The 24,198-nt window shown below is 45.9% G+C and overlaps 1 protein-coding gene across 1 annotated transcript in view; it reads right to left on the bottom strand.

The window, feature by feature from the left end:
* Positions 1 to 7,688: 7,688 nt before the first annotated feature.
* The window catches only part of LOC132772379 (zinc finger protein 135-like), a 54,507-nt gene continuing 37,997 nt past the window's right edge, over positions 7,689 to 24,198 (bottom strand). The window contains exons 1-2 of the mRNA XM_067466354.1: positions 19,296 to 19,353; positions 7,689 to 10,440 (exon numbers count right to left, since the gene is read on the bottom strand). Of these exons, the coding sequence (XP_067322455.1) occupies positions 8,551 to 10,260 (1,710 nt within the window). The 5' untranslated portion in view covers positions 10,261 to 10,440; positions 19,296 to 19,353 and the 3' untranslated portion in view covers positions 7,689 to 8,550. Of the gene's footprint in view, positions 10,441 to 19,295 lie in introns of the transcript that reaches the window.

The raw sequence follows: 24,198 nt of genomic DNA, 5'->3' as shown, positions 1-24,198 counted from the left end.
GAGGCTCCTTCTTTGGAGGCATTTCTGGTCTCTGTTGTATGTCAGTCTGTGATTGTGTCTGATGTCCATGTTGATGTTCATGATGGGAATGGGGACGATGTCAATAAAAAGTCGACCTCAGTGCAACTGCAATGAAACACCAAATAAAGCAGAGTACACATTCTTCCATCAGCTTCAAAGCCTTGAAGCGGCACATTTATTTAGTTACTTTCTAACGGTTACAGAAAATAACAAACAGAACCATGTACAAGAGCAATCATACATTCAGCTTGCTTGTTGCTCGGCATGGCTGGAAAAAAAATACACCCAGAAATCCTTATCTCAAGTTCACGTCATTGGAATGTGTGACGTATCCCGGAATTGTTCACAGTTCACGCTCTAGGAAATAAATCTCCATGCTTTTAACCCTGGCATAGTATGTTGCCCTGCACTGGACATGGGCAGAATGGAAAACTATAAGCTGTATTTCACACTAGCAAAACCTATTATGCTGACAAATGCAGTCATCGCTAATAGTCAACATGGATTTATCAAAAACAAGTCATGCCAGACTCATCTGATCTCTTTTTTCGATAGAGTTACAAGCTGGGTAGATGCGGGGAATGATGCCGTGGATGTCGCGTACCTGGATTTCAGGAAGGCCTTCTTGGACAAGGTCCCCCATGACCTTCTGGCAAGGAAACTAGTCCAATGTGGGCGAGGCAAAACTACGGTGAGGTGGATCTGGAATTGGTTAAGTGGACGAACACAGAGAGTGCTCACTAATGCTTCCTCTTCATCTTGGAAAGAAGTGACAAGTGACAAGAAAGAATTAAAGAACATCAGGGAAAGCCAAATTAAACATCAGGCTCAACTAGAATTAATTAGAAAAGAGTTCAAAGAAGACATATGCACAATAAAAAAGGAGATATCGAAAAATGCTGCAGATATAAATGACATCAAGACTGACTGTGGTAGAATAGGGAAAGAACAAAGAAGATTACAAAGTGAGTTGGATGACTTAACATCCAAAAATGACAAGATGACAAAGGAATTGGAACGTTTCCAACAAGAGGAGCTGGAACACTTACTAAGACTGAGAAATCTACAGGAGGAGACCCAAGAGAACCTAAGAACCAAAATCATCCAACTCCTCGCATCCAATATCGGCTTATCGGAGGGACTTCTCGAGCAAGAAGTCGACCGTACATATCGAGTCCATTCTACCTTTGCCACCCAGAACAAGCTGGCCAGAGACGTGATCGTGCGCTTCGCGCGCAAATATACAAGAGATGAAGTGCTAAGACAAACCAGCAAAAACCCATTAACATGCGAGGGGAAAAAAATCATCGTGCTCAAAGAAATTCCAAAACCAGTCTTGGACAGACGCAAAAAGTATTCCTTCTTGACGCAAGAACTAAAGAGACAAAATATTAAATTTAGATGGGACAAATCGGACGGGCTGATGATCACCTTTAAAGATCAAAGGTATTGGATTAAGAATGTGGAGAAAGCGAACGAGTTCCTGCAAAGGATTATAAGAGACCGGGACAAGCCACAGCTGGAGCAATCTCCGACAAAAGGAAACACCAGGAAACGTCCAAGGCCGGACACCCCGGCAAAAGAAGAAGACAAACTAGACCAAGCCATGGCCTTGACTGCGAATTTGGAAGACAACAAACTTGGAAAGGGGAAGACAAAGGACACAAACAATCTTGAACATGCCTGAACAACAAATTAATTTGCTATCTTTAAATGTTAACGGACTTAATTCTCCCTGTAAAAGGAAAAAGATATTTCAGTATATTAATAAAGGTAAATTCCAAATAGCCGCTTTGCAAGAGACCCATATTTGCCACAGGCACGTCACGCACCTGTCTCACAATAAAATAGGTAGAGAATTTTACTCAACCTGCGAATCAAAAAAAAGAGGGGTTGTAATTTATGTCAGCAAAGATTTACCTGCCGAGCTAATGTTTAAGGATCAGGAAGGGAGAATAGTGGCAGTGAGAATAAAATTGGGCAGCGAAGCAATTTTGGTATGTAACATCTACGCCCCGAATGGGCCTAAATCGAAATTCCTTAGAACTTTGAAAGAATGTTTGCAAAAAACTGAATTTGACAGCATGGTGTTGTTAGGGGATTTTAATGGGATATTAAATAAAAACCTAGACAAAAGCCCAAGTAATAACAAAAACAGGAACAAGGCTACTCTCCCTAAAAGTTTCCTATCGCTCAAAGAGGATTATGACCTCCACGATGCATGGAGGCATCACCATCAGGATGTGAGGGACTATACGTTTTATTCAGCCCGACATCAATCATGGTCAAGGATAGACATGATTTGGGTGTCGAACACAGTCCTTACCAAGATCGACAATATTCAAATCCGAGCGAGAGACATATCCGATCATGGGGCCTTAACAATGGCCCTCTTTAAGAAACCGGACTCCAGGCGATGGAGATTAAACGATAACTTGCTCAAAACTGAAGCTGACATCAAGATAAATAGAGAACACATTAAAGACTTTTTTATGCTAAATGATACAGATGAAATATCACCTCAAATAGTATGGGACGCCCTTAAGGCTGTTATGAGGGGTTACCTCATCCAGCAAAATGCGACTAGGAACAAAAAGAAACAGGCTGAAATGAAGAATCTGGAAAAGCAGATAGACAACAAAGAAACAGAGTTAAAAAGAAACCCAGAAAAGCAAAGGATAGAGGACAAACTGAGATGGCTCAAAAGGCAAAAGCACCACCTGGAGTTGGAAGCCTTAGAAAAGAAGTATAAATACATCAAACAACAAGAATTTGAAAATGCCAATAAGCCGGGCAAATGGATGGTGAGAAAAATAAGGAAAAAGAAACAGTCACAGCGAATAACAAGCATTAAAAAAGAAGATAAATTTCTAACGATAGATGAAGACATTATCAAAGAGTTTCAAGAATACTACTCCAGGCTATATAACAGGGATGATACAATAGAGACTGAAATTACACAATACTTCGCCAACCTCAAATTAGAGAAAATTTCAGAGGATCACAGAGAGGCCTTGAATAGAGAAATATCGAAACAGGAGATAGCAGAGGCGATTTCCAACCTGCCCGCAAACAAGGCTCCGGGCCCCGATGGCTTTACTGCCTGTTTTTATAAAACATTAAAAGAGGAACTCATACCAGCTCTTCACAAGATCATGAACTTAGCATTAAGCACAGGGCAGATTCCCGACTCCTGGAAGGAAGCAGAGATAGTGCTTATTAAGAAAGGCAACTCGGATGGAGCAGAGAAACAGAACTATAGACCGATCTCTCTTCTGAACTCTGACTATAAAATTTTTGCTGCCATTCTAGCGAAAAGGTTGAAGGTCTTTCTGTCAGGCTGGATCGGCACGGACCAAGCAGGCTTCCTTCCAGGAAGAAGCACAAAAGACAACTTACGAGTCATCATTGATACTATTGAGTATTATGACATCAACATTCAAAAAGAGCTGGCGCTGCTATCCCTTGATGCCGAGAAAGCCTTCGACAGCCTCAGCTGGAAATTCATGAAGCTCCTACTTGATGAGATTGATATTGGTTATTCGTTTAAAAATGCCATACATTCCATTTATTTGGACCAAACGGCTAGACTAGTGATAAACTCACAACACTCGGAGAAAATTAAGATCTCGAAAGGTACCAGGCAGGGGTGCCCCCTTTCCCCTCTACTTTTCATTATGGCCTTAGAAACCCTCCTAAAAACAATCAAAGAGGATAAAAACATCAAGGGCATGAGGATTGCATCACAGGATTATAAGATCAGAGCATATGCCGATGATGTCATCGGCATCATTGAGGACCCTCTTAATAATATACAGAAATGGTTACATACAATAGAAGAGTTCGGTAAGGTCTCTGGGTTCAGATTAAACAAAGATAAGACAGTTATACTAACAAAGAACATCAAACCGGATAAGCAGATAGCACTTAAAAGGCTAACGGGTTTGGAGATCAGTAAAAAAATAAAATACCTAGGGATTTGGATCACGGCTAGCAATGCTCAATTGTTTAAAAACAATTATGAGCCGACTTGGAAGAAGGTCCAAACAGACCTTACAAAGTGGAAATTCCTAAACCTATCCCTCTTGGGGAGAATTGGACTAATCAAGATGAGCATTTTACCAAGACTCCTCTACCTCTTCCAAAACCTGCCCATCATAAGAAACAACAAAGTCTTCGAAAGATGGAACAAAGATCTAAGAAAATTCATCTGGAAGGGGAAAAAACCTAGAATGAAACATCAGGTAATGGTGGATAGCAAGGAGAGAGGGGGCTTTGGCCTCCCCAGTTTAAAAACTTATTTTGAGGCATGCGCCTTAGTATGGGTGAAAGACTGGGCCACTCTCAAAAATGAGTACATCCTAACATTAGAGGGATTCAACCTCCGCGTGGGCTGGCATGCGTACCTGTGGTACGGCAGGTCCAAGCTGGAGAGAAATTTTGGTAATCATTTTGTTCGATCTAGTCTGCTTAAAACCTGGAATAAATACAGGAAATACTTCTATGCAAAAACCCCCCACTGGCTCTCCCCATTAGAGGCGAAACAAAGGCGCCTTCTAGGCTGGCAACACTGGCCAACCTATAAGGACATACTGACTAAAAATAACGACAACAAAACGTGGCAGCTGAAATCTCAGAATGAGATATCCCAAAAATTTAAAAACCTTACATGGCTACAATATTTCCAGCTTCAAGAATCTTTCAAGCAAGACGCAATGATGGGTTTTGAAGAAAAAGAGTCACTCTGGGATGTGGTGCTAAAAACGGAAAAGAAGTCCATCACTAAACTCCACAATCAAATATTAAAATGGGAAACCGAAACAGAAGAAATTAAAAACTGTATGACCCAATGGGCCAAAAACATAGGACGTCCAATAAGACTCCAAGAATGGCAACTAATCTGGAGGAAAAAGCTTAAGTACTCCTACTCTACGGCGCTAAAAGAGAATTGGTTAAAAACATTTCATAGATGGTATTTAACACCTCACAAGCTGTCCCAAATGTATAAGAATGTCAAGAACACATGCTGGAAGTGCAAAGAGCAGCCAGGCACCTATTTCCACACATGGTGGTCCTGTCCAGAGGTGAAAAAGTTCTGGCGGGGTGTACAGGAAGAGGCACAAAAAATCCTAAAGACCAAATTTCCAAGAAAACCTGAGTACTTCCTACTAGGGCTGACGGACGAAGATTTTGACCTTAGTCCGAATGAAGACATTCTTTGGATGTACCTATTGTCCGCAGCACGAATCGTGCTAGCACGGCACTGGAAAGAGGATCAGGTACCTACAGTGGAAGAATGGTTGGTTAAAACTGCGGAATTAAGAGACATGGACAAGCTGACTTTTCTGCTAAAATACAGCTCTGGAAAGCCGATCAAACAGACGGACTGGGCTAATTTCGACGAATACGAAGCAAAGAAGTACGAATCTTAAAGGGTCCCGAGTATTTTAGAAGAGACACGGATAATCAGTTTGATGTGAATAGTAAGGTGCAAAATACGCCAGGAGTTCTTAGTGAACATCCGGCGAACTGCATAGAGTAACTCTGGTCGGAAGCTAAATGGAAGTCGTCGCCCTCCTCCCCTAAGTGATGGGGATGGACAGAGGTTATATGTCTGTGTTTAGCGTAATCCCAACCCCTGTCCCATACCTCTCCTACCCCCATCTCTGCCCCCCCACCTTTCCTTTAACCCCCCCCCCTCCTTCCCCACTCCCTACCTTTTTTTTATCCCCTGATTGTTATTTGTTAGTATCGGGTTTTGTTGATATGTTCGTATATGTAATCGTATGATATGTTATTACTTTTTCTAAAACCAATAAAAATTATTTAATAAAAAAAAAAAAAAAAAGAAAGAAGTGACGAGCGGAGTGCCACAAGCAGGGTTCCGTCCTGGGCCCGGTCCTGTTCAACATCTTTATTAACGACTTAGATGAAGGGCTAGGAGGCAGGATCACCAAGTTTGCAGACGACACCAAATTGGGAGGGATAGCCAATAGTCCAGAGGACAGGAGCAGGACTCAAAGGGATCTTGACAGATTAGAGAGATGATGGGCCAAAACTAACAAAATGAAGTTCAACAGTGACAAATGCAAGATACTCCACTTTGGCAGGAAAAATGAAATGCAAAGAGACAGAATGGGGGATGCCTGGCTCGAGAGCAGTACGTGTGAAAAAGATCTTGGAGTCCTCGTGGGGAGGAAGTTAAACATGAGCCAGGAATGGGATGTGGCGGCAAAAAAAGCCAATGGGATTTTGGCCTGCATCAAGAGGAGCATAGTGTCTAGATCAGCGGTTCTCAACCTTCCTAATGCCGCGACCCCTTAATACAGTCCCTCATGTTGTGGTGACCCCCAACTATAACATTGTTTTCGTTGCTACTTCATAACAGCCATTTTACTGCTGTTATAAATCATAATGTAAATATTAGATATGCAAGATGTATTTTCATTCACTGGACCAAACTGGGCACAAATACCCAATGCACCCACATGTAAGTGGGGTTGGGGGATGATTGATTTTGTAATTTGGGAGTTGTGGTTGCTGGGATTTATAGTTCGCCTACAATCAAAGAGCATTCTGAACTCCACCAGCGATGGATTTGAACCTAATTTGCCACACAGAACTCCCATGACCAATGGAAAACACTGGAAGGGTTTGGTGGGTATTGACCATGAGTTTGGGAGTTGTAGTTCACCTATATCCAGAGAGCAATGTAGCCTCACGCAATGGTGGATCTGGACCAAACTTGGCACAAATACTCAATATGTGCAAATGTGAACACTGTTGGAGCCTGGGGAAAATAGACCTTGACTTTTGGGAGTTGTAGTTGCTGGGATTTATAGTTTATTACAATCAAAGAGCATTCTGAACTCCACCAACGATAGAATTGGCTCAAACTTCCCACATGGAATTCCATGACCATCAGAAAATACTGTGTTTTCTTATGGTCTTTGGTGACCCCTCTGACCTCCCTTCGCGACCCCCTCAGGGGTCCCGACCCCCAGGTTGAGAAACACTGGTCTAGATCCAGGGAAGTCATGCTACCCCTCTATTCCGCTTTGGTTAGACCACACCTGGAATATTGTGCCCAATTCTGGGCGCCACAATTCAAGAGAGATATTGACTCTAAGCTGGAATGTGTCCAGAGGAGGGCAACTCAAATGATAAAAGGTCTGGAGAACAAGCCCTATGAGGAGCGGCTTAAGGAGCTGGGCATGTTTAGCCTGAGGAAGAGAAGGCTGAGAGGAGATATGATGAGAGCCATGTAGAAATATGTGAGAGGAAGCCACAGGGAGGAGGAGGGAGCAAGCTTCCTTTCTGCTTCCCTGGAGACTAGGACGCAATGGAGGAATGGCTTCAAACTACAAGAGAGGAGATTCCATCTGAACATGAGGAAGGACTTCCTGAGTGTGAGAGCCATTCAGCAGTGGAACTCTCTGCCCCGGAGGGAGTGTGGTGGAGGCTCCTTCTTTGGAAGCTTTTAAGCAGAGGCTGGATGGCCATCTGTCAGGGGTGCTTTGAATGCAATATTCCTGCTTCTTGGCAGAATGGGGTTGGACTGGATGATGGCCCAGGAGGTCTCTTCCAACTCTTTGATTCTAGGATTCTATGATTCTAAGTTCAGGAAAAACGCTTTCCTTTTAGTTTTGGGATCTGAAAAAACTTTATAATGATTCATAGGAGAGACTTGTCTCAGTTAGGCCAACACTGTTATTTTATCACGGTCTTGCTTTCAAGTGCTCTGAGTTTCATGTCCCAAGTTTTTGCTAAGCTCAAGATTTGTCTATGAGATTTTCTTGCTGTCTCATTTTGTGGATTCAAGTGCCTAGTTTCATGGACTTGTATAGACTCTTGGATCTTGTTTCCCTGTGAAGCTGATGGACTATTTCTTATATTGGATATTTACTGTTTTTGCTATTTGTTATTGCTTTGCTTACATATAATCTATATAAATAAAAATGTAATGTTCGTTTGTGGGATTAACAGAACTCAAAAAGCACTGGATGAATTGACACCAAATTTGGACACAAGACACCTAACAACCTAATGTATGTCCTTCACTAAAAAAAAAAATAGATTTTGTCATTTGGGAGTTGTAGTTACTGGGACTTATAGTTCACATACAATCAAGGGGCATTCTGAACGCCACCAACGATGGAACTGAACCAAACTTGGCACACAGTTCTCCCATGCCCAACAGAAAATACTGGAAGGGTTTGGTGGGCAGTGTCCTTTGGGTTTGGAGTTGTAGTTCACCTACTTCCAGAGATCACTGTGGACTCAAACAATGATGGATCTGGACCAAACTCTACATGAATACTCAATATGCCCAAATGTGAACACTGGTGGAGTTTGGGGAAAATAGAATCTTGACATTTGGGAGTTGTAGTTGCTGGGATTTATAGTTCACCTACAATCACAGAGCATTCTGAACCCCACCAACGATTGAATTGGGGTCAAATACCACTGTCCTCCCCAATGTTTTCAACTTTCAGAGAAGTTCTTTCCACGCTCCGTGCATTTACAGAGTTACTCCCCAGTGTGACTCTTCTGATGTCTATGTGAATCTTGATGTCTATGTAGACTTACATTCTGAGAGAAGCACTGTCCACACTCGAGGCATTTATAAGGTTTCTCCCCAGTGTGAGTCCTTTGATGTCTACGTAGATTTCCTTTCTCAGTGAAGCTCTGTCCACACTCCAGGCATTTATAGGGTCTCTCCCCAGTGTGAGTCCTTTGATGTGAACATAGACTTGAACTCTGAGTGAAGGTCTGTCCACAGTCTAGGCATTGATAGGGTTTCTCCCCAGTGTGAGTCTTCTGATGTAAGCGTAGACTTGAACTCTGAGTGAAGCTCTGTCCACACTCCAGGCATTTATAGGGCTTCTCCCCAGCATGAGTCCATTGATGTGAACGTAGACTTCCATTCTGAGTGAAACTCTGTCCACACTCCAAGCATTTAAAGGGTTTCTCCCCAGAGTGAATCCTTTGATGCGAACATAGATTTCCACTCTTATAGAAACTCTTTCCACACTCCAGACATGTATAGGGTTTCTCCCCAGTGTGAGTCCTTTCATGTGAATGAAGATCTGAATTATAAGTGAAGCTCTTCCCACACTCCAGGCATGTATAGGGTTTTTCCCCAGTGTGAATGCGTTTATGTGAATGTAGACTTGAATTATGAGTGAAGCACTTTCCACACTCCAGGCACGTATAGGGTTTCTCTCCTGTATGAGTCCTTTGGTGTTTCTGTAGACTTCCATTCTGAGTGAAACTCTGCCCACACTCCAGACATGTATAGGGTTTCTCCCCAGTGTGAGTCCTTTGATGTGAACGTAGATTTTGACTCTTGGAGAAGACCTGTCCACACTCCAGGCATGTAAAGGGTTTCTCCCCAGTGTGAGTCCTTTGATGTGAACGTAGACTTGAACTAGAAGTGAAACTCTGTCCACACTCGAGGCATTTATAAGGTTTCTCCCCAGTGTGAGTCCTTTGATGTGAACATAGGTTTCCACGCCTAGAGAAGCTCTGCCCACATTCAAAGCATGTATATGGTTTCTCCCCAGTGTGAGTCCTTTGATGTGTATCTAGATTTCCACGCATAGAGAAGCTCTGCCCACATTCCAAGCATGTATAGGGTTTCTCCCCAGTGTGAGTCCTTTGATGTGGATACAGAGCTGCCCTCTGAGTGAAGCTCTTCCCACACTCCAGGCATGTATAGGGTTTCTCCCCAGTATGTGTCCTTTGATGCAAACGTAGATTTGAACTGTTAGCAAAGCTCTTTCCGCACTCAAGGCACGTATAAGGTTTCTCCCCAGTGTGAGTCCTTTGATGCAAATGTAGATTTGAACTCTTAGCAAAGCTCTGACCACATTCCAGGCACGTATAGGGTTTTTCCCCAGTGTGAGTCCTTTGATGTGAATATAGATCTGAACTATAAGCAAAGTTCTGCCCACACTCTGGGCATGTATAGGGTTTCTCGCCAGTGTGAGTCCTTTGATGCAAACGTAGACTTGAACTATGAGTAAAGCTCTTCCCACACTCAAGGCATGTATAGGGTTCCTCCCCAGTGTGAGTCCTTTGATGTGAATGTAGAGCTGAACTTTGAGCGAAGGTCTTCCCACACTCCAGGCATTTATAGGGTTTCTCTCCAGTGTAAGTTCTTTCATGCTGCTGGAGATGATCCCTCCAAGTGAAACTCGTCCCACACTCTAGGTATTTAGATGCTTCCTCCTCCATGTCAAGAGCGATATGGGTGTGTAATTGTTATTCGGACACTTGACTCTTCGTATTTTCCTTTCTTATCTGTAAGTGAGGTCAGGAATTCAGCAAGGTCATCGCCTTGAGAGGACTTATTCTTCCTGTGTTATTTGCTCCTTTACGGCATCCAAGAGGAGGCTCCACAAAATCCTCATTTCCCTGGTCAAGAAAGAAGCAAAAGATAAAGGATGAAAGTGGGAAACCTTTACCTGCAATATTTTCCCTTTCCCTTCATGGGTCATGTTGAACATGGAAATACCAAGAAATGCAGACATCAGTGATGCGGAGCATCTTCCCCCCCCCCCCCCCAAGTATTTGTAGTTCGCCCAGGGCCGGACAATGGATTGTGTTGCTTCCTGACCCAGCACACATAACTGAGTTCCTGTTTCCTCTTTGTGAATTCTCTGACTTGTGCACTGGACTATGGACTCTGCTACTACCCAACCCAACGCCCATCGCTGAACTTCTGCCTTCTCTTATTGACTTTCTGCCTTATTGTCTTGGACTGTTTCCCTGTCATGCTTTTGGACACAAGCCTCAAGCCAGGCTCGCCTGGAAAGACAAGCAGCCCCAGCCTACGTGCGCCTTCACCAAGAAGACTACGATTTCTACAAAAAGCAAAATACATTTATTGTTTTTAATAAACCTTGCTGGGATGGGGATGGGAATTCATTCATGAAATGTATGAAGTGTATGAAGCATATAAGATGTATATAGTGGGATATCATATAAAATGTACCCTGACTCCCCTCCCCACCTTTTCCCTCTGAACTTCGCCCCAGAAAGGAATGTGACCTGAGGTTACTGTGAAGAGGAAATCCTTTGTCCTCTAAGAAAACCAGTCCATATTTGCATCTGCATGGCCCCGTGATTGATCCTGTCTCGAGGCTCATTTTCAGAGCAGACAATGAGATAAGAGATGGGTCAACAGTAACTCCGGTAGAAAGATTGATTAACTCAATTTTTGGTGTTTGTTGATCTCCTTTGGGGCCCCTTGTTTACAGAGTTTTGAGGTCCAAATGCCATCAACAGCCCCTTTTCATATTTTCTCTCAAATCCAATCACCAGACCAGGAAACCCTTTGTTTCTCCTGTCTGCCACCCCGCCGATAAGAACAAAGGCTCGGAAACAGCTGGCGAGTGCCCCCTGGGCACTCCCCTTCCCCTGCGCTGTCAAACTTCGTCCCGCCTCCTGGCCTCTGATTGGACCATCTTCGGAGGCGCTAGGAAGGCTCCGATTGGCCCCCTGGAGGTGGCAACGCTCGCTGGTTGGTCGAGAGGCGGGACATGCAGCCAAGCCTCCTCCCAGCTGTTCCAGGGCCAGCCAATCAGGGCAAAGCCAGCTGACGGAGGGCGGGCGGGATTTTCAAACTGATTTTCCTTTGTTCTGACTGTATAAAAATGCTGGAAAATCTTTATGCTGCATGCTTACGGTGGAATAATTCCTGTAATGCATCTGATCTCAGCTGAATCACAATAAACGCCTCGGTCCCTGAACCTCTTCAGCCTCTGGTGGGATTAATTCTTAATATTCTTCGTTCTTTGGATTGGCTTTCGCTGGCTGCTCACCGAGGTTTAAAGACCCCTTTAGCGGTCTTCAGGGATCTCTCCCCCCTGGGAGACCTCCCCCCCAAAAGAGCTCGATATCATCAGGGTCTTACGCGTGCACACGGATACCAGCAAAGGCAATCACTGATTTGTCAAAAGGAAGGGAATCAATCTACGAGGGGTTGGGACTTTAATAGTGGCAACACTACTGTAAAGATGCCACGCAACGAAACCAAAGAATGTTGCGTATACCACACATTAGTTACATACCTACCTTACCTCAGAGCAAAAAAACTCGCCCTTCCTACGTCACACGCATGCAGTGACACGAAGAACTGAGCCTCGTATTAGCGTGCGGTCTGAAGTAAGTGTTGCCATTATGTTTTTGAAACAAGAACGGAGTTGGATAAAGATTGTGTTGAGCCATGTTTGATTTATTGGGAGATTTCAAAGTGTGTGTGTTTACAGCTATGATCACGTGTTTGTAAAGCTGCCTAGCATGTGTAGAGTTAACAGACCACAGAGGTTTAAGTTATCCTAGAAGGACAGTATGAAATGTTTTCCTGATTCCTCTGATGAGACCGGACTTTAGGTCATCAGAATGGGATGTGAGAGGCGTGCCTTTACTGATAAGAGAAACTACAATCGCCATCTCTCGGAGATGTCTTTGTCGGAGTGCAGACATGCTTGCTTTGTGCTGTGTTTGTCTTTGTATATAGAATGTAAATAAACTAATTCTTTTATGGCTTGGAGTCCTCGTGGACAGCAAGTTAAACATGAGCCAACAATGTGATGTGGCACCAGTTCTCTTCCAAGTCTAGGATTCTATGATTCCCGCATGGGGAGCTGGAGCTGACAGAGGGAGCTCATCTGCACACTCCCAGATTTGAACCTGTGACCTTCAGTCTTGTCGGCACAAGAGTTTAACACACTGCACCATTGGGGCTCCTATTCAAAATAATTAATGACAAGCTATTATGAAAAACTCTATACAAATAAAGATATTGGAAGATTAAAGGGACTAATTACAAGGAAATTAGATCCACAGACACAATCGATATTGAATAAAAATATCACCACTAATGAAATTGAAGAGGTTATTAAGAATCTCTTAAGAATGGATGGGAGTTTTCCAAGAGTGAAATACTCAAGGCGCAATTGCAAACAGTGCCAACAAAGAGAAAAAATCAGACTAATCCAAAGAAGCCAGAATGGATGTCCAAAAAACTTCTAACTGGGCTAAGACTCAAAAGAGACTTGCACAAGAAGTGGAAAAAGGGAGAAATCACCAAAGAAGAATTCAAACAAATAGCCAACTCCTGTAGGGAAAAGGTAGGTTCACAAGGCTAAAGCACAAAACAGTGCCAACAAAGAGAATAAAAATCAGACAAATCCAAAGAAGCCAGATTCGATGTCCAAAAAACTTCTAAACTGGGCTAAGACTCAAAAGATTTTGGAGCATGCAAGAAATCAGTGTGTGTGTCAACTGTAAAACAAGATGCACGAAGCTGATTGGTTGGGCTATGCCCAGGGAGATGGCTGAGCCTGGGACTTTTGGATACAGTTACATTTTCAGGCTTGAGCTGTTTGCAGGTGCTTGCAGAAGTAGAGAGACAGTTTGGATTGTGCTTCTTAGCAGGGGGTTGGACTGGATGGCCCATGAAGTGTCTTCCAACTCTTTGATTCTATGATTCTATTATTGTGCTCTTGCTTCATGAGCAGCTGGGAGGAAGATTCGCCACATGGACAAAGAAAGACCATTTTAAATCTCTCATAATAAATTCTTGTCCTGGCACTGAATGTTTGCCATATATATGCTATGCTCCGCCCTGAGTCCCCTTCAGGGTGAGAAGGGCGGAATATAAATGTTTGAAATAAATAAATGGACATTATGTGAGTCAATGCAACTGATCACATGATTGTAAATATGTTGTTCTGAACTACAAAGAGCCGTTCTGAGTCCCTCCACGGAGGTAGAGAAGAACAGGATACAAAAGTTCTAAATAAATAAATAAATAATAAAGTACTTGTTCTTTATTGTTCATCGGTGTGGCATATTTTCTTTCTCTGGCAAAGCAGTGTGTGGGCTCATCAAACGTGAACTACACGTGATTTTCATTTCGTCTCAAAAGAGACATGTACAAGAAGTGGAAAAGGGGAGAAAACACCAAAAAAGAATAACTAACTCTTGTAGGAAAAGGTTTGCAAGGCTAAAGCGCAAAACGAGCTCGGACTGGCCAGGGATATTAAAAACAATAAAAAGGGCTTCTTTGCTTATGTCAGTAGAAAAAGGAAAAACAGGGTGATAGGGCCTCTGCGAGGAGAAGATGGGGCAATGCTGACAGGCAGGGGATAGGAAAAAAGCTGAACTACTCAGTGCCTTTTTTGCTTCAGTCTTCTCACAAAAAGAAGTGCTGGTTTTAATCTAAAAATTCTACACGGTTCCGGCCCAGTTTACCTGTCCGAACGTATCTTCCCCTATAAACCTTCAAGGACTTGAAGGGAGATGTTGACTCTAAGGTGGAATGTGTCCAGAGGAGGGAGCTAAAATGATAAGGGTCACTCAAAGGATCCGGGAAAGGGGGTGGTGGTGGAGAACAAGCCCTATGAGGAGCGGCTTGAAGAGCCGGGCATGTTTAGCCTGAAGAAGAGAAGGCTGGGAGGAGACATGATAGCCATGTATAAATATGTGGGGGGAAGTCATAGGGAGGAAGAGGGAGCAAGCTTGTTTTCTGCTTCCCTGGAGACTAAGCTTCAAACTTCACAGATTAGAGACGGGTCAAAACTAACAAAATGAAGTTCAACAGGGACAAATGCAAGACACACCACTTAGGCAGAAAAAAATGAAATGCAAAGAGACAGAATGGGGGACGATGAGGCCTGGCTCGAGAGGAGGATGTGTGAAAAAGTCTTCGTGGGGAGGAAGGGGAACTGGGGCCAGGAATGACATGTGGCAGTTTAACAACAAGCCAATGGGATTTTGGTCTGCATCAAGAGGAGCCTCATGCCTAGATCCAGGGAAGCCATGCTCCCCATGCTCTCTTCTATTCTGCCTTGGTCAGACCACTTTACCTGGAATAATAATAATAATAATAATAATAATAATAATAATACTTTTTTATCCCCCGCCACCATATTTATTTATGTACCTGCGGCCCACCCTTTGTCTTTCTGTCATTATGCTTAGTTCCTATGTTCTGTTTTTATTGTTTTATATGCTTTGATGTTTTATATCTTAATGTTATGTTGTTTATTTTATTGCAATTTGTATTGTTATATTGTAATTCTTGTTCGGGCTTGGCCCCATGTAAGCCGCTCCAAGTCCCCTTTGGGGAGATAATAATAAAGTTTACTATTACTATTATTATTATTATTATTATTATTATGATTATGATTATTATTATCTCCCCAGCGGGGACTCGGGGCGGCTAACATGAGACCAAGCCCAACAATGACAACAAATCAAAATAAAATACGTACAGCCAATAATAACACCAAATGAAGTACAAACAAAACAAGTTAATACAGAACCAAATACAGAAAATTGAATAAAATAACAAAAATGTGTATGGCGGCCAGGCCAAATTAAAAGGGATGGAATTAAAAAGTTTTTGAAAAAATCCCTGGGTGAGATGGACGAATTGGGTAGCGTGCCTGGTGGTGGGGGGTTTCAGGTGGGAACAAGCATATTTATTGATTTCATTTGCCATATTTATATTCCGCCCCTCTCAGCCCGAAGGCGACTCGAGGCGGTTTACAGTTGGCAGTCAATGCCCCCAAACAGCATAAAATACAGTTAAAAACATTACATGGAATATAAACCATAGAAAAGCAATAAAACGATAAAAGTCATAAAACACGAGTCCTCACTAAATATCACTAAAGGGTGAGATAAAGGGCATCGATGGGCATGTTGTGCTGAGCTGGTCGTGGTTGAAGTTGAGTCCAGACAAGACAGAGGTCCTCCTGGTCAGTCGCAAAGCTGAACAAGGTATAGGGTCTCAGCCTGTGCTGGGTGGAAGGGGTCACACTCATAGAATCATAGAATCCTAGAAGAGTTGGAAGAGACCTCCTGGGCCATCATCCAGTCCAACCCCATTCTGCCAAGAAGCAGGAATATTGCATTCAAAGCACCCCTGACAGATGGCCATCCAGCCTCTGTTACAAAGCTTCCAAAGAAGGAGCCTTCACCGCACTCCCTCCGGGGCAGAGAGTTCCACTGCTGAACATAGAATCATAGAATCCTAGAGTTGGAAGAGACCTCCTGGGCCATCCTCCAGTCCAACCCCATTCTGCCAAGAAGCAGGAATATTGCATTCAAATCACCCCTGACAGATGGCCACCCAGCCCCTGTTTAAAAGCTTCCAAGGAAGGAGCCTCCACCACACTCCCTCCGGGGAAGGCAGAGAGTTCCACTGCTGAACGGCTCTCACAGTCAGGAAGTTCTTCCTCATGTTCAGATGGAATCTCCTCTCTTGGAGCTTGAAGCCATTGTTCCCTTGAAGGCACAGGTTTGCAGCTTGGGGGGTCCTCCTGGACTCATCGCTGAGCCTGGAATGCCAGGTTGGTCAGGGGAGCGTTCACACAATTAAAACTTGTGTGCCATCCGCGCCCATACCTTGGGAAGTCAGACTTGGCCACGGTGGTCCACACTCTCGTTACATCTAGAATAGACTACTGCAACGCACTCTACGTGGGGTTGCCTTTGAAGACTGTTCTGAAGCTTCAAATAGTCCAACGAGAGACAGCCAGGTTAATAACTGGGGCGGCATACAGAGGGAGCACACAACTCCCATGTTGTGCCAGCTCCACTGGCTGCCAGTCTGCTACCGGGCACAATTCAAAGTGCTGCCGTTGGCCTAGAAAGCCCTAAACGGCCGTGCCCCAAATTACCTGTCTGAATGCACCTCCCCCTATGAACCACTGCGGAGATTAACATCCTCCGGGGAGGCCCTGCTTTCCTTCCTGCCATTGTCACAGGCGCGATTGGTGGGGACGAGAGACAGGGCCTTCTCGGTGATTGCTCCCCAGCTATGGAACTCCCTTCCTGGTGAGGTTGGCCCCCTCCTTCCTCTCCTTCAGAAGGATAGTTGTGGGACCAGGCTTTTGAGACAGGGCAATAAAGCGGCAATAGGAAAGATTTCCAGGGCAATCAGATTTGACGCTGATGAACCAACATGGTTTTAAATGGTGTATTTTAATATGGAGATAAATGTTTTTAATGTTTATGTCTGTGTATGAGAATTCTTTTATTATTATTATTATTATTATTATTAACTTTATTCGTACCCCGCTGGCATCTCCCGAAGGACTCGATGCGGCTTACAAAGGCCAAGGCCTCAACAACACAATAGCATAACAATACACAACTCAAAGCAAATCAAAACAATTAAATCAATATCAAAACAACAGAACAATAAAACAATACACCAAACACAATAAAACTGGTGCCGGGCCAAATGTAATGGGTACAGATTAAAAGTGCTGATGTGACAGGTGGTATGTCGGATTTTAGGGTAAGTGCAGTGTGAAAGCCATCTTAAAGTCTGGGACAAGTTGTTGGAATTCTTGTCCCGGCATTGAATGTTTGCCATGTATATGCTCTCTACGTGGGGTTGCCTTTGAAGACGGCTCAGAAGCTCCAGCTAGTCCAGCGCTCGGCAGCCATGATACTAACAGGAGCGGAGCGCAGGGAGCATACAACTCCTCTGCTGCACCAGCTCCACTGGCTGCCGATCTGCTACCGGGCTCAATTCAAAGTGCTGGTGTTGGCCTTTAAAGCCCTAAACGGTTCTGGCCCAACTTATCTATCCGAACGTATCTCAGCCTATGAACCCACCAGGACGTTGAGATCTTCCAGGGAGACCCTGCTCTCGATCCCGCCTTCTTCTCAAGCTCAGCTGGCGGGGACGAGAGATAGGGCCTTCTCAGTGGTGGCTCCTCGGCTGTGGAACGCCCTCCCCATGGAGGTAAGATCAGCCCCCTCACTGATGGTGTTCCGAAGGAGATTAAAAACTTGGATGTTTGAACGGGCATTCGGTTAAACAGTGCAATGAATGTGATGATTACAGAAATGGAAATTTGGACGACGGATTGGATCACGACTCTAGTTATGAGATGCATTGTGTTGTCTATTGTTGTGTCAATATTGTATATTGTGCTCTTGTGGTTTTAAATTGTATATCGTTGATTGATCTTATCCTTGTTGTAAACCGCGTTGAGTTGCCTGTTGGGCTGAGAAACTGCGGTATACAAGCAAAGTAAGTAAGTAAATAAATAAAATAAATATGCTGTGCTCCGCCCTGAGTCGGGGTGAGAAGGGCGGGATTTACATGTTTTAAATAAATAAACACATAAATAAATGGTGTGGGGGTGGCATTCATTCCTCAAAGGCACATCGGATCCCACTGTCAGGATTTTGATTTGGGGGGCGGCTGAGTTTGATGGGGGGGGGGGGGCTGAGGGGGATCTCCCCTAGCAAACCTTGTGTATCGTTACCCCAATAATACCCCCTCTGTGCATCCGGGCTATATTGAGCATGGTGATCAGATCGTGATATGAATAAACATCACAGTTTAAATAATGTACCTGTAAGGCCACCCTGAGAATTGGGGGGGGGGGGGAGACACTGAAGCCCCTCAAGCCCCCCCCCCTCTCCCCACCTACAGGCCTGCCCACTGTGTCCCATCCTGGACCCCAGAACTGAAGAGAGAGTCTTGGCTCTCGGGTGGAATGTGTCCAGGAAGAGGGCCACTCAGAGGATGGGGGAGGGGGGGAAGGATCTGGAGAACAAGCCCCATGAGGAGCGGCTTGAAGAGCTGTTGGGCATGAAGAAGAGAAAGAAGGCATGATGAGGAGGAGGGGGGCCAGGGGTCAAGAGGGGAGGGAGGGGAAGGTGTGGAGGAAGAGGGCCACTCAAAAGCTTGGTGGGGGGAGGTGTCTGGAGAACAACCCCCATGAGGAGCGGTTTAGAGAGCAGCTGGGCATGAAGGAGAGAGCGAAGGCATGAGGAGGAGGAGGGGGGCAAGGGGTCAAGAGGGGAGGGAGGGGAAGGTGTGGAGGAAGAGGGTCACTCAAAGGCTGGGGGGGGGGTGTCTGGAGAACAACCCCCATGAGGAGCGGCTTGGAGAGCAGCTGGGCATGAAGGAGAGAGAGAAGGCATGAGGAGGAGGAGGAGGGGGGCCAGGGGTCAAGAGGGGAGGGAGGGGAAGGTGTCCTGGGGGGGGGGAGAGGAGGAGGAGGGAGGGAGGGGGCTTCCTTTCTTGGTGGAAGGAGAGAGAGCAGCCTTGGCCCTGAGGAAGGGGTCCCAAAGAGGGGTGGGGGTGGTGGGCAGCCTGCCAGGGAGGGAGGGAGGGGCCTTCTCCACCCCCCGCCAGGCCTCCCCCTTCCTCACCCTTGAAGGCAGCCTTTGAAGTGGGCCACAGGGAAGCCCCCCCCCTCCTTCCGCCCTGCCTTCGCTTTTCTCACCCAAGCGGGCCACCGTCCGCGGGCCTCTTCCTCCCAAAGGAGGCGGGGCCCGGGTGACGTCACGCCTGCTTTCCTGACGGAGGGGGCGGGGCCTCCGTGGCGCAGAGGGAGGGGCGGGGCCACAGGGAGGGAGGCCCAATGGTAAAGGAAGGAAGTTTGGGACTTCAACTCCCAGCATGCCTTGCGCTGCCCCGCCCTACAAGCCCCGCCCGGCAGGGTGAAAGGCATGCTGGGAATTGAAGTCCCAAAGGCCTGTCGGGAGGGAGGAGCCAAGATGGCGCCGGGAGGGATGCCTTAGCGGGGCCGAGGAAGAAGGGGGCGGGGCCTGTGCGGAGCGGGCGCGCTCCTGATTGGCTGCCCTTCCCGGAGAGTGGCAGTTGCTCTCTCTCTCTCTCTCTTCATGCCCCCGGTAGGTGGCGCAGTGGGTCAAACCCCCTTCCCTGTGCCATCAGGACTGAAGACCAAAAGGTCGCAGGTTCGAATCCCGGGAGAGGCGGATGAGCTCCCTCTGTCAGCTCCAGCTCCTCATGCAAAGGGGACAGGAGAGAAGCCTCCCACAAGGATTATTATTAATTATTAAACTTTATTTGTCCCCCGCTAGCATCTCCTGAAGGACTCGATGCGGCTTACAAAGGCGAAGGCCTCAACACACAGCATAACAATACAACACCTAATGCAAATTAAAAACAATTAACATCCGGGCAATGTCCCCTGGGCAACGTCCCTGCAGACGGCCAATTCTCTCACACCAGAAGCGACTTGCAGTTGCTCCTGACACACACACACACACAAATTCATCTGGAGTCACAGGCACTTCCCTGGATCTGGGCACGAGATGGGGTGGAGGGGGGGGGGGGGGTGAGTGGGGTCTGGAGAACAATCCCTGCGTCAGGAGGAGACACCATGAGGGCCGTGTGTCAATCTGTGAGGGGAAGGTGTCCTACGGAGGCCAGGACAAGCAAGGGAGCCATGGCTCCAGACCACAGGAAAGGAAGGAGATTCCACCTCAACATGAGGAAGAACTTCCTGGCTGTGTGTGTGAGAGAGAGCCGTTCAGCAGTGGAACTCTCTGCCCCGGAGGGAGTGTGGTGGAGGCTCTCTTCCCACTCTAGGATTCTATGATTCTATGACTATGAGAGCTGTTCAGCAGTGGAACTCTCTGCCCCGGAGGGAGTGTGGTGGAGGCTCCTTCTTTGGAAGCTTTGAAACAGAGGCTGGTGGGCCATCTGTCAGGGGTGATTTGAATGCAATATTCCTGCTTCTTGGCAGAATGGGGGTGGACTGGAGGATGGCCCAGGAGGTCTCTTCCAACTCAAGGATTCTATGAGGGCACCTGCTGTTAAGATGGTCCAGGAACCTGTTTAGTTCTTCTTCTTCTCTACGTGGGGTTGCCCTTGAAGACGGTTCGGAAACTTCAACTGGTCCAGCGAGCGGCAGCTAGGCTGCTCACTGGGGCGACATACAGAGAGCACACCACCCCTCTGCTGTGTCAGCTCCACTGGCTGCCGGTTCAGTTCCGAGCCCAATTCAAGGTGCTGGTCTTGACCTATAAAACCCTGTACGGTTCCGGTCCAGCGTATCTGTCCGAACGTATCTCCCTCTACGTCCCACCACGGAATTTAAGATCATCTGAGGGGGCCCTGCTCTCGACTCCACCGCTTTCTCAAGCAAGGCTGGTGGGGACGAGGAGCAGGGCCTTCTCAGTGGTGGCCCCCCACCTGTGGAACTCACTCCCAGTGGATATCAGGGCATCGACATCACTCCTGTCCTTTAGGAGAAAGACAAAGACGTGGTTGTGGGACCAGGCCTTCGGGCAGTCTGCTAACTAGATAGGACAACCAGGCAATTAGGACCGGCAGGACTGATATATGTGGACTGATAAATGTGGAAGAAAACTCTGAACCATGAGATACCGAACACTGACTAGCAAGAAGGAAGAAGTGGTTGTATCGGTTTGTATGAAATTTTACTGGTTTTATTGGTTTTAACGGTTTTAGATGCAATGTATTGTTGTTGTTGTTGTTTGCTAATTTGTTATTTTGTTTTATTGCTTATTATTGTGTATTATGTATGCTATGGGCATCGAATTGTGCCTTGGATGTGTAAGCCGCCCTGAGTCCCCTTCGGGGTGAGAAGGGCGGGGTAAAAGTAAACCAAATAAATAAATAAATAATTCTCCATGTTTGTTTCACCATTGCCTCACCACCAGTTACTTTCAGTGGGACAATGAATTCTACGAACAGAAAGATGGAGTAGCTATGGGGAGCCCTCTCAGCCCAGTCATAGCTAACTTCATGGAACACTTTGAAGAACAAGCCCTGGAGACAGCAACCAAAAAGCCCATGATATGGTTCAGATATGTGGATGACACCTTCACCATTTGGAGCCATGGAGAAGAAGAACTCAACAGGTTCCTGGACCATCTTAACAGCATCCACCCAAACATCCAGTTCACCATGGAAAAAGAAAATGAAGGAAGACTGCCTTTTCTAGATGTCCTAGTCATCCGCAAACCAGATCAACAATCGGGTCACACCGTCTACAGAAAACCCACACACACAGATAGAGATCTACATAAAAACTCCAACCATCACCCAAGTCAAAAAAGAAGCCCCATTCAAGCCTTGGCAGACGGTGCAAAAAGAATCTGCGAACCCCACCTCCTCCAAGATGAACTGAACCACCTCAACTGGGCTCTCCAGGCCAATGGATATTCCACCTCAGACATCAGAAGAGCTGCAAGACCGAGAACAAGCCACGAGAGTAAAGATGAAGATCCACCCAGAGGAAAAGTGTTCCTGCCATACATCAAGGGAACCACTGACTGCATAGGGAAGCTGATGAGGAAACACAACATACAAACAATCTACAAACCCACCAAGAAAATCCAACAAATGCTACGTTCAGCAAAGGACAAGAGGGATCCTCTCACCTCTGCAGGAGTCTACCGTATACCATGCAGCTGTGGACAAGAAGTCTACATAGGGACCACCAAACGCAGCAATGCCCAGGCACGAATCAAGGAACATGAAAGGCACTGCAGACTCCTTCAACCAGAGAAGTCAGCCAGAGCAGAGCACCTGAGGAACCAGCCTGGACACAGCATATTATTTGAGAACACAGAAATGCTGGACCACTCTCACAACCACCATGTCAGACTACACAGAGAAGCCACTGAAATACACAAACATGTGGACAATTTCAACAGAAAGGAAGAGACCATGAAAATGAACAAAACCTGGCTACCAGTATTAAAAAACTCTAAAATTACAACAGCAAAACAGCAGAGAGGAAACAACCAGGCACATCTTAACACCTCTCAACAGAACATTTTCCCAGGCTCAGCCAGGCCTTCAAATGCTAATGAAGGTGGTCAGCTGAAACATTCACACCTAGCTTCAGCAGAGGAGAGCTCTTTGCCCCACCCCAGTCATTCCACAGATATATAAATCCACTTTCCTATTTCCAACAGACCTCACTACCTCTGAGGATGCTTGCCATAGATGCAGGCGAAACATCAGGAGAAATGCCTCTAGAACATGGCCCTATAGCCCGAAAAAACCTACAAGAACCTAGTGATTCCGGCCATGAAAGCCTTCAACAATACAAGATAAATGTATATTTTCACACTCTATTAATTTTTTGGACTACTTTTCTCAATGCGACTACATTTACCTCTTCCATTTCTTTTAAGTCCTTTGTTATTATTACTCCCAGGTATTTTAATTTATTCTTAATTGTAATTCCCATTTTACTCTGTTCTATAAAGTCTTTTTCGGGGTACGGTGTCATCTGTACGCAGATGATGTCCAACTCTGTCACTCCTTTCCACCTGCTACTAAGGAGGCTGTCCAAGTCCTGTCCAAGCTTGGCCGCTGTGACGGACTGGATGAGGGACAACAGATTGAAACTAAATCCAGACAAGACAGAGGTCCTCCTGGTCAGTCGCAAGGCTGAACAGGGTACGGGGTGACAGCCTGTGCTGGACGGGGTCGCACTCCCCCCTGAAGGCGCAGGTTCGCAGTCTGGGAGTTCTCCTGGATTCATCGCTGAGTCTGGAGCCCCAGGTTTTGGCGGTGGTCAGGGGAGCCTTCGCACAATTAAAACTTGTGCACCAGCTGCGTCCGTACCTTGGGAAGTCTGACTTGGCCACGGTGGTCCACGCTTTGGTTACATCCCATTTAGATTACTGCAACGCTCTCTACGTGGGGTTGCCTCTGAAGACTGCCAGAAGCTGCAGCTAGTCCAGCGCTCGGTAGCCAGACTACTAAGAGCTGTAGCAAACTAGGAATTTGCGAGAGCAAACTAAGCCAGCACGAGCGATGCTCCGCCTCTTTCCCTTTGCTAGGGCAGCGTTGCTAGCGTACGCTCGTGCCGCAGCAAACTACAGGAAGCTTGCGCTCGGGCTTGCTCCGAAGCCCTGCCTCCCCCCCCCCCAAGGCTGCTCTCTCTCTTGCTAGCGTTTTCCATTGCAGAGGGCAGGGATGCGAGCGTACGCTCACAGTTGAATTCTGCCAACTGCGAGAGTACACTCGCATCGCTTCCCTAGCAAGGGAAAACAGGCACATTAGCAAGAGAGAGAGCAGCCTCGGGGGGGAAAAAGGCGGGGCTTTGGAGCGAGCTCGAGCACAAGCTCGCTCTCGCTTCCAGTAGTTTGCTACGGCTCTAACAGGTGCTGGGTACAGGGAGCACACCAGTCCGCTGTTACACCAGTTCCACTGGCTGCCAATTACACTGTTCTACAAATTTTCAGTTTTTCTCAGTTTCGGAAACGAAACGTGCTGTTTCTTAATAAATTTAACATGCTGAATTCAAATATAATAATCAAATGTGTTAATTGGCTCTGGTTTTTATGTAACAGCTATTTCAATTTTCTCCACAATAGGTAATTCGTTAATATTAT

Source organism: Anolis sagrei, chromosome 3, assembly GCF_037176765.1.
Source record: "Anolis sagrei isolate rAnoSag1 chromosome 3, rAnoSag1.mat, whole genome shotgun sequence".
NCBI lineage: Eukaryota > Metazoa > Chordata > Lepidosauria > Squamata > Dactyloidae > Anolis > Anolis sagrei.
Note: the sequence above shows the minus strand (reverse complement) of the source record. Positions and strands in the feature narration are given on the sequence as shown.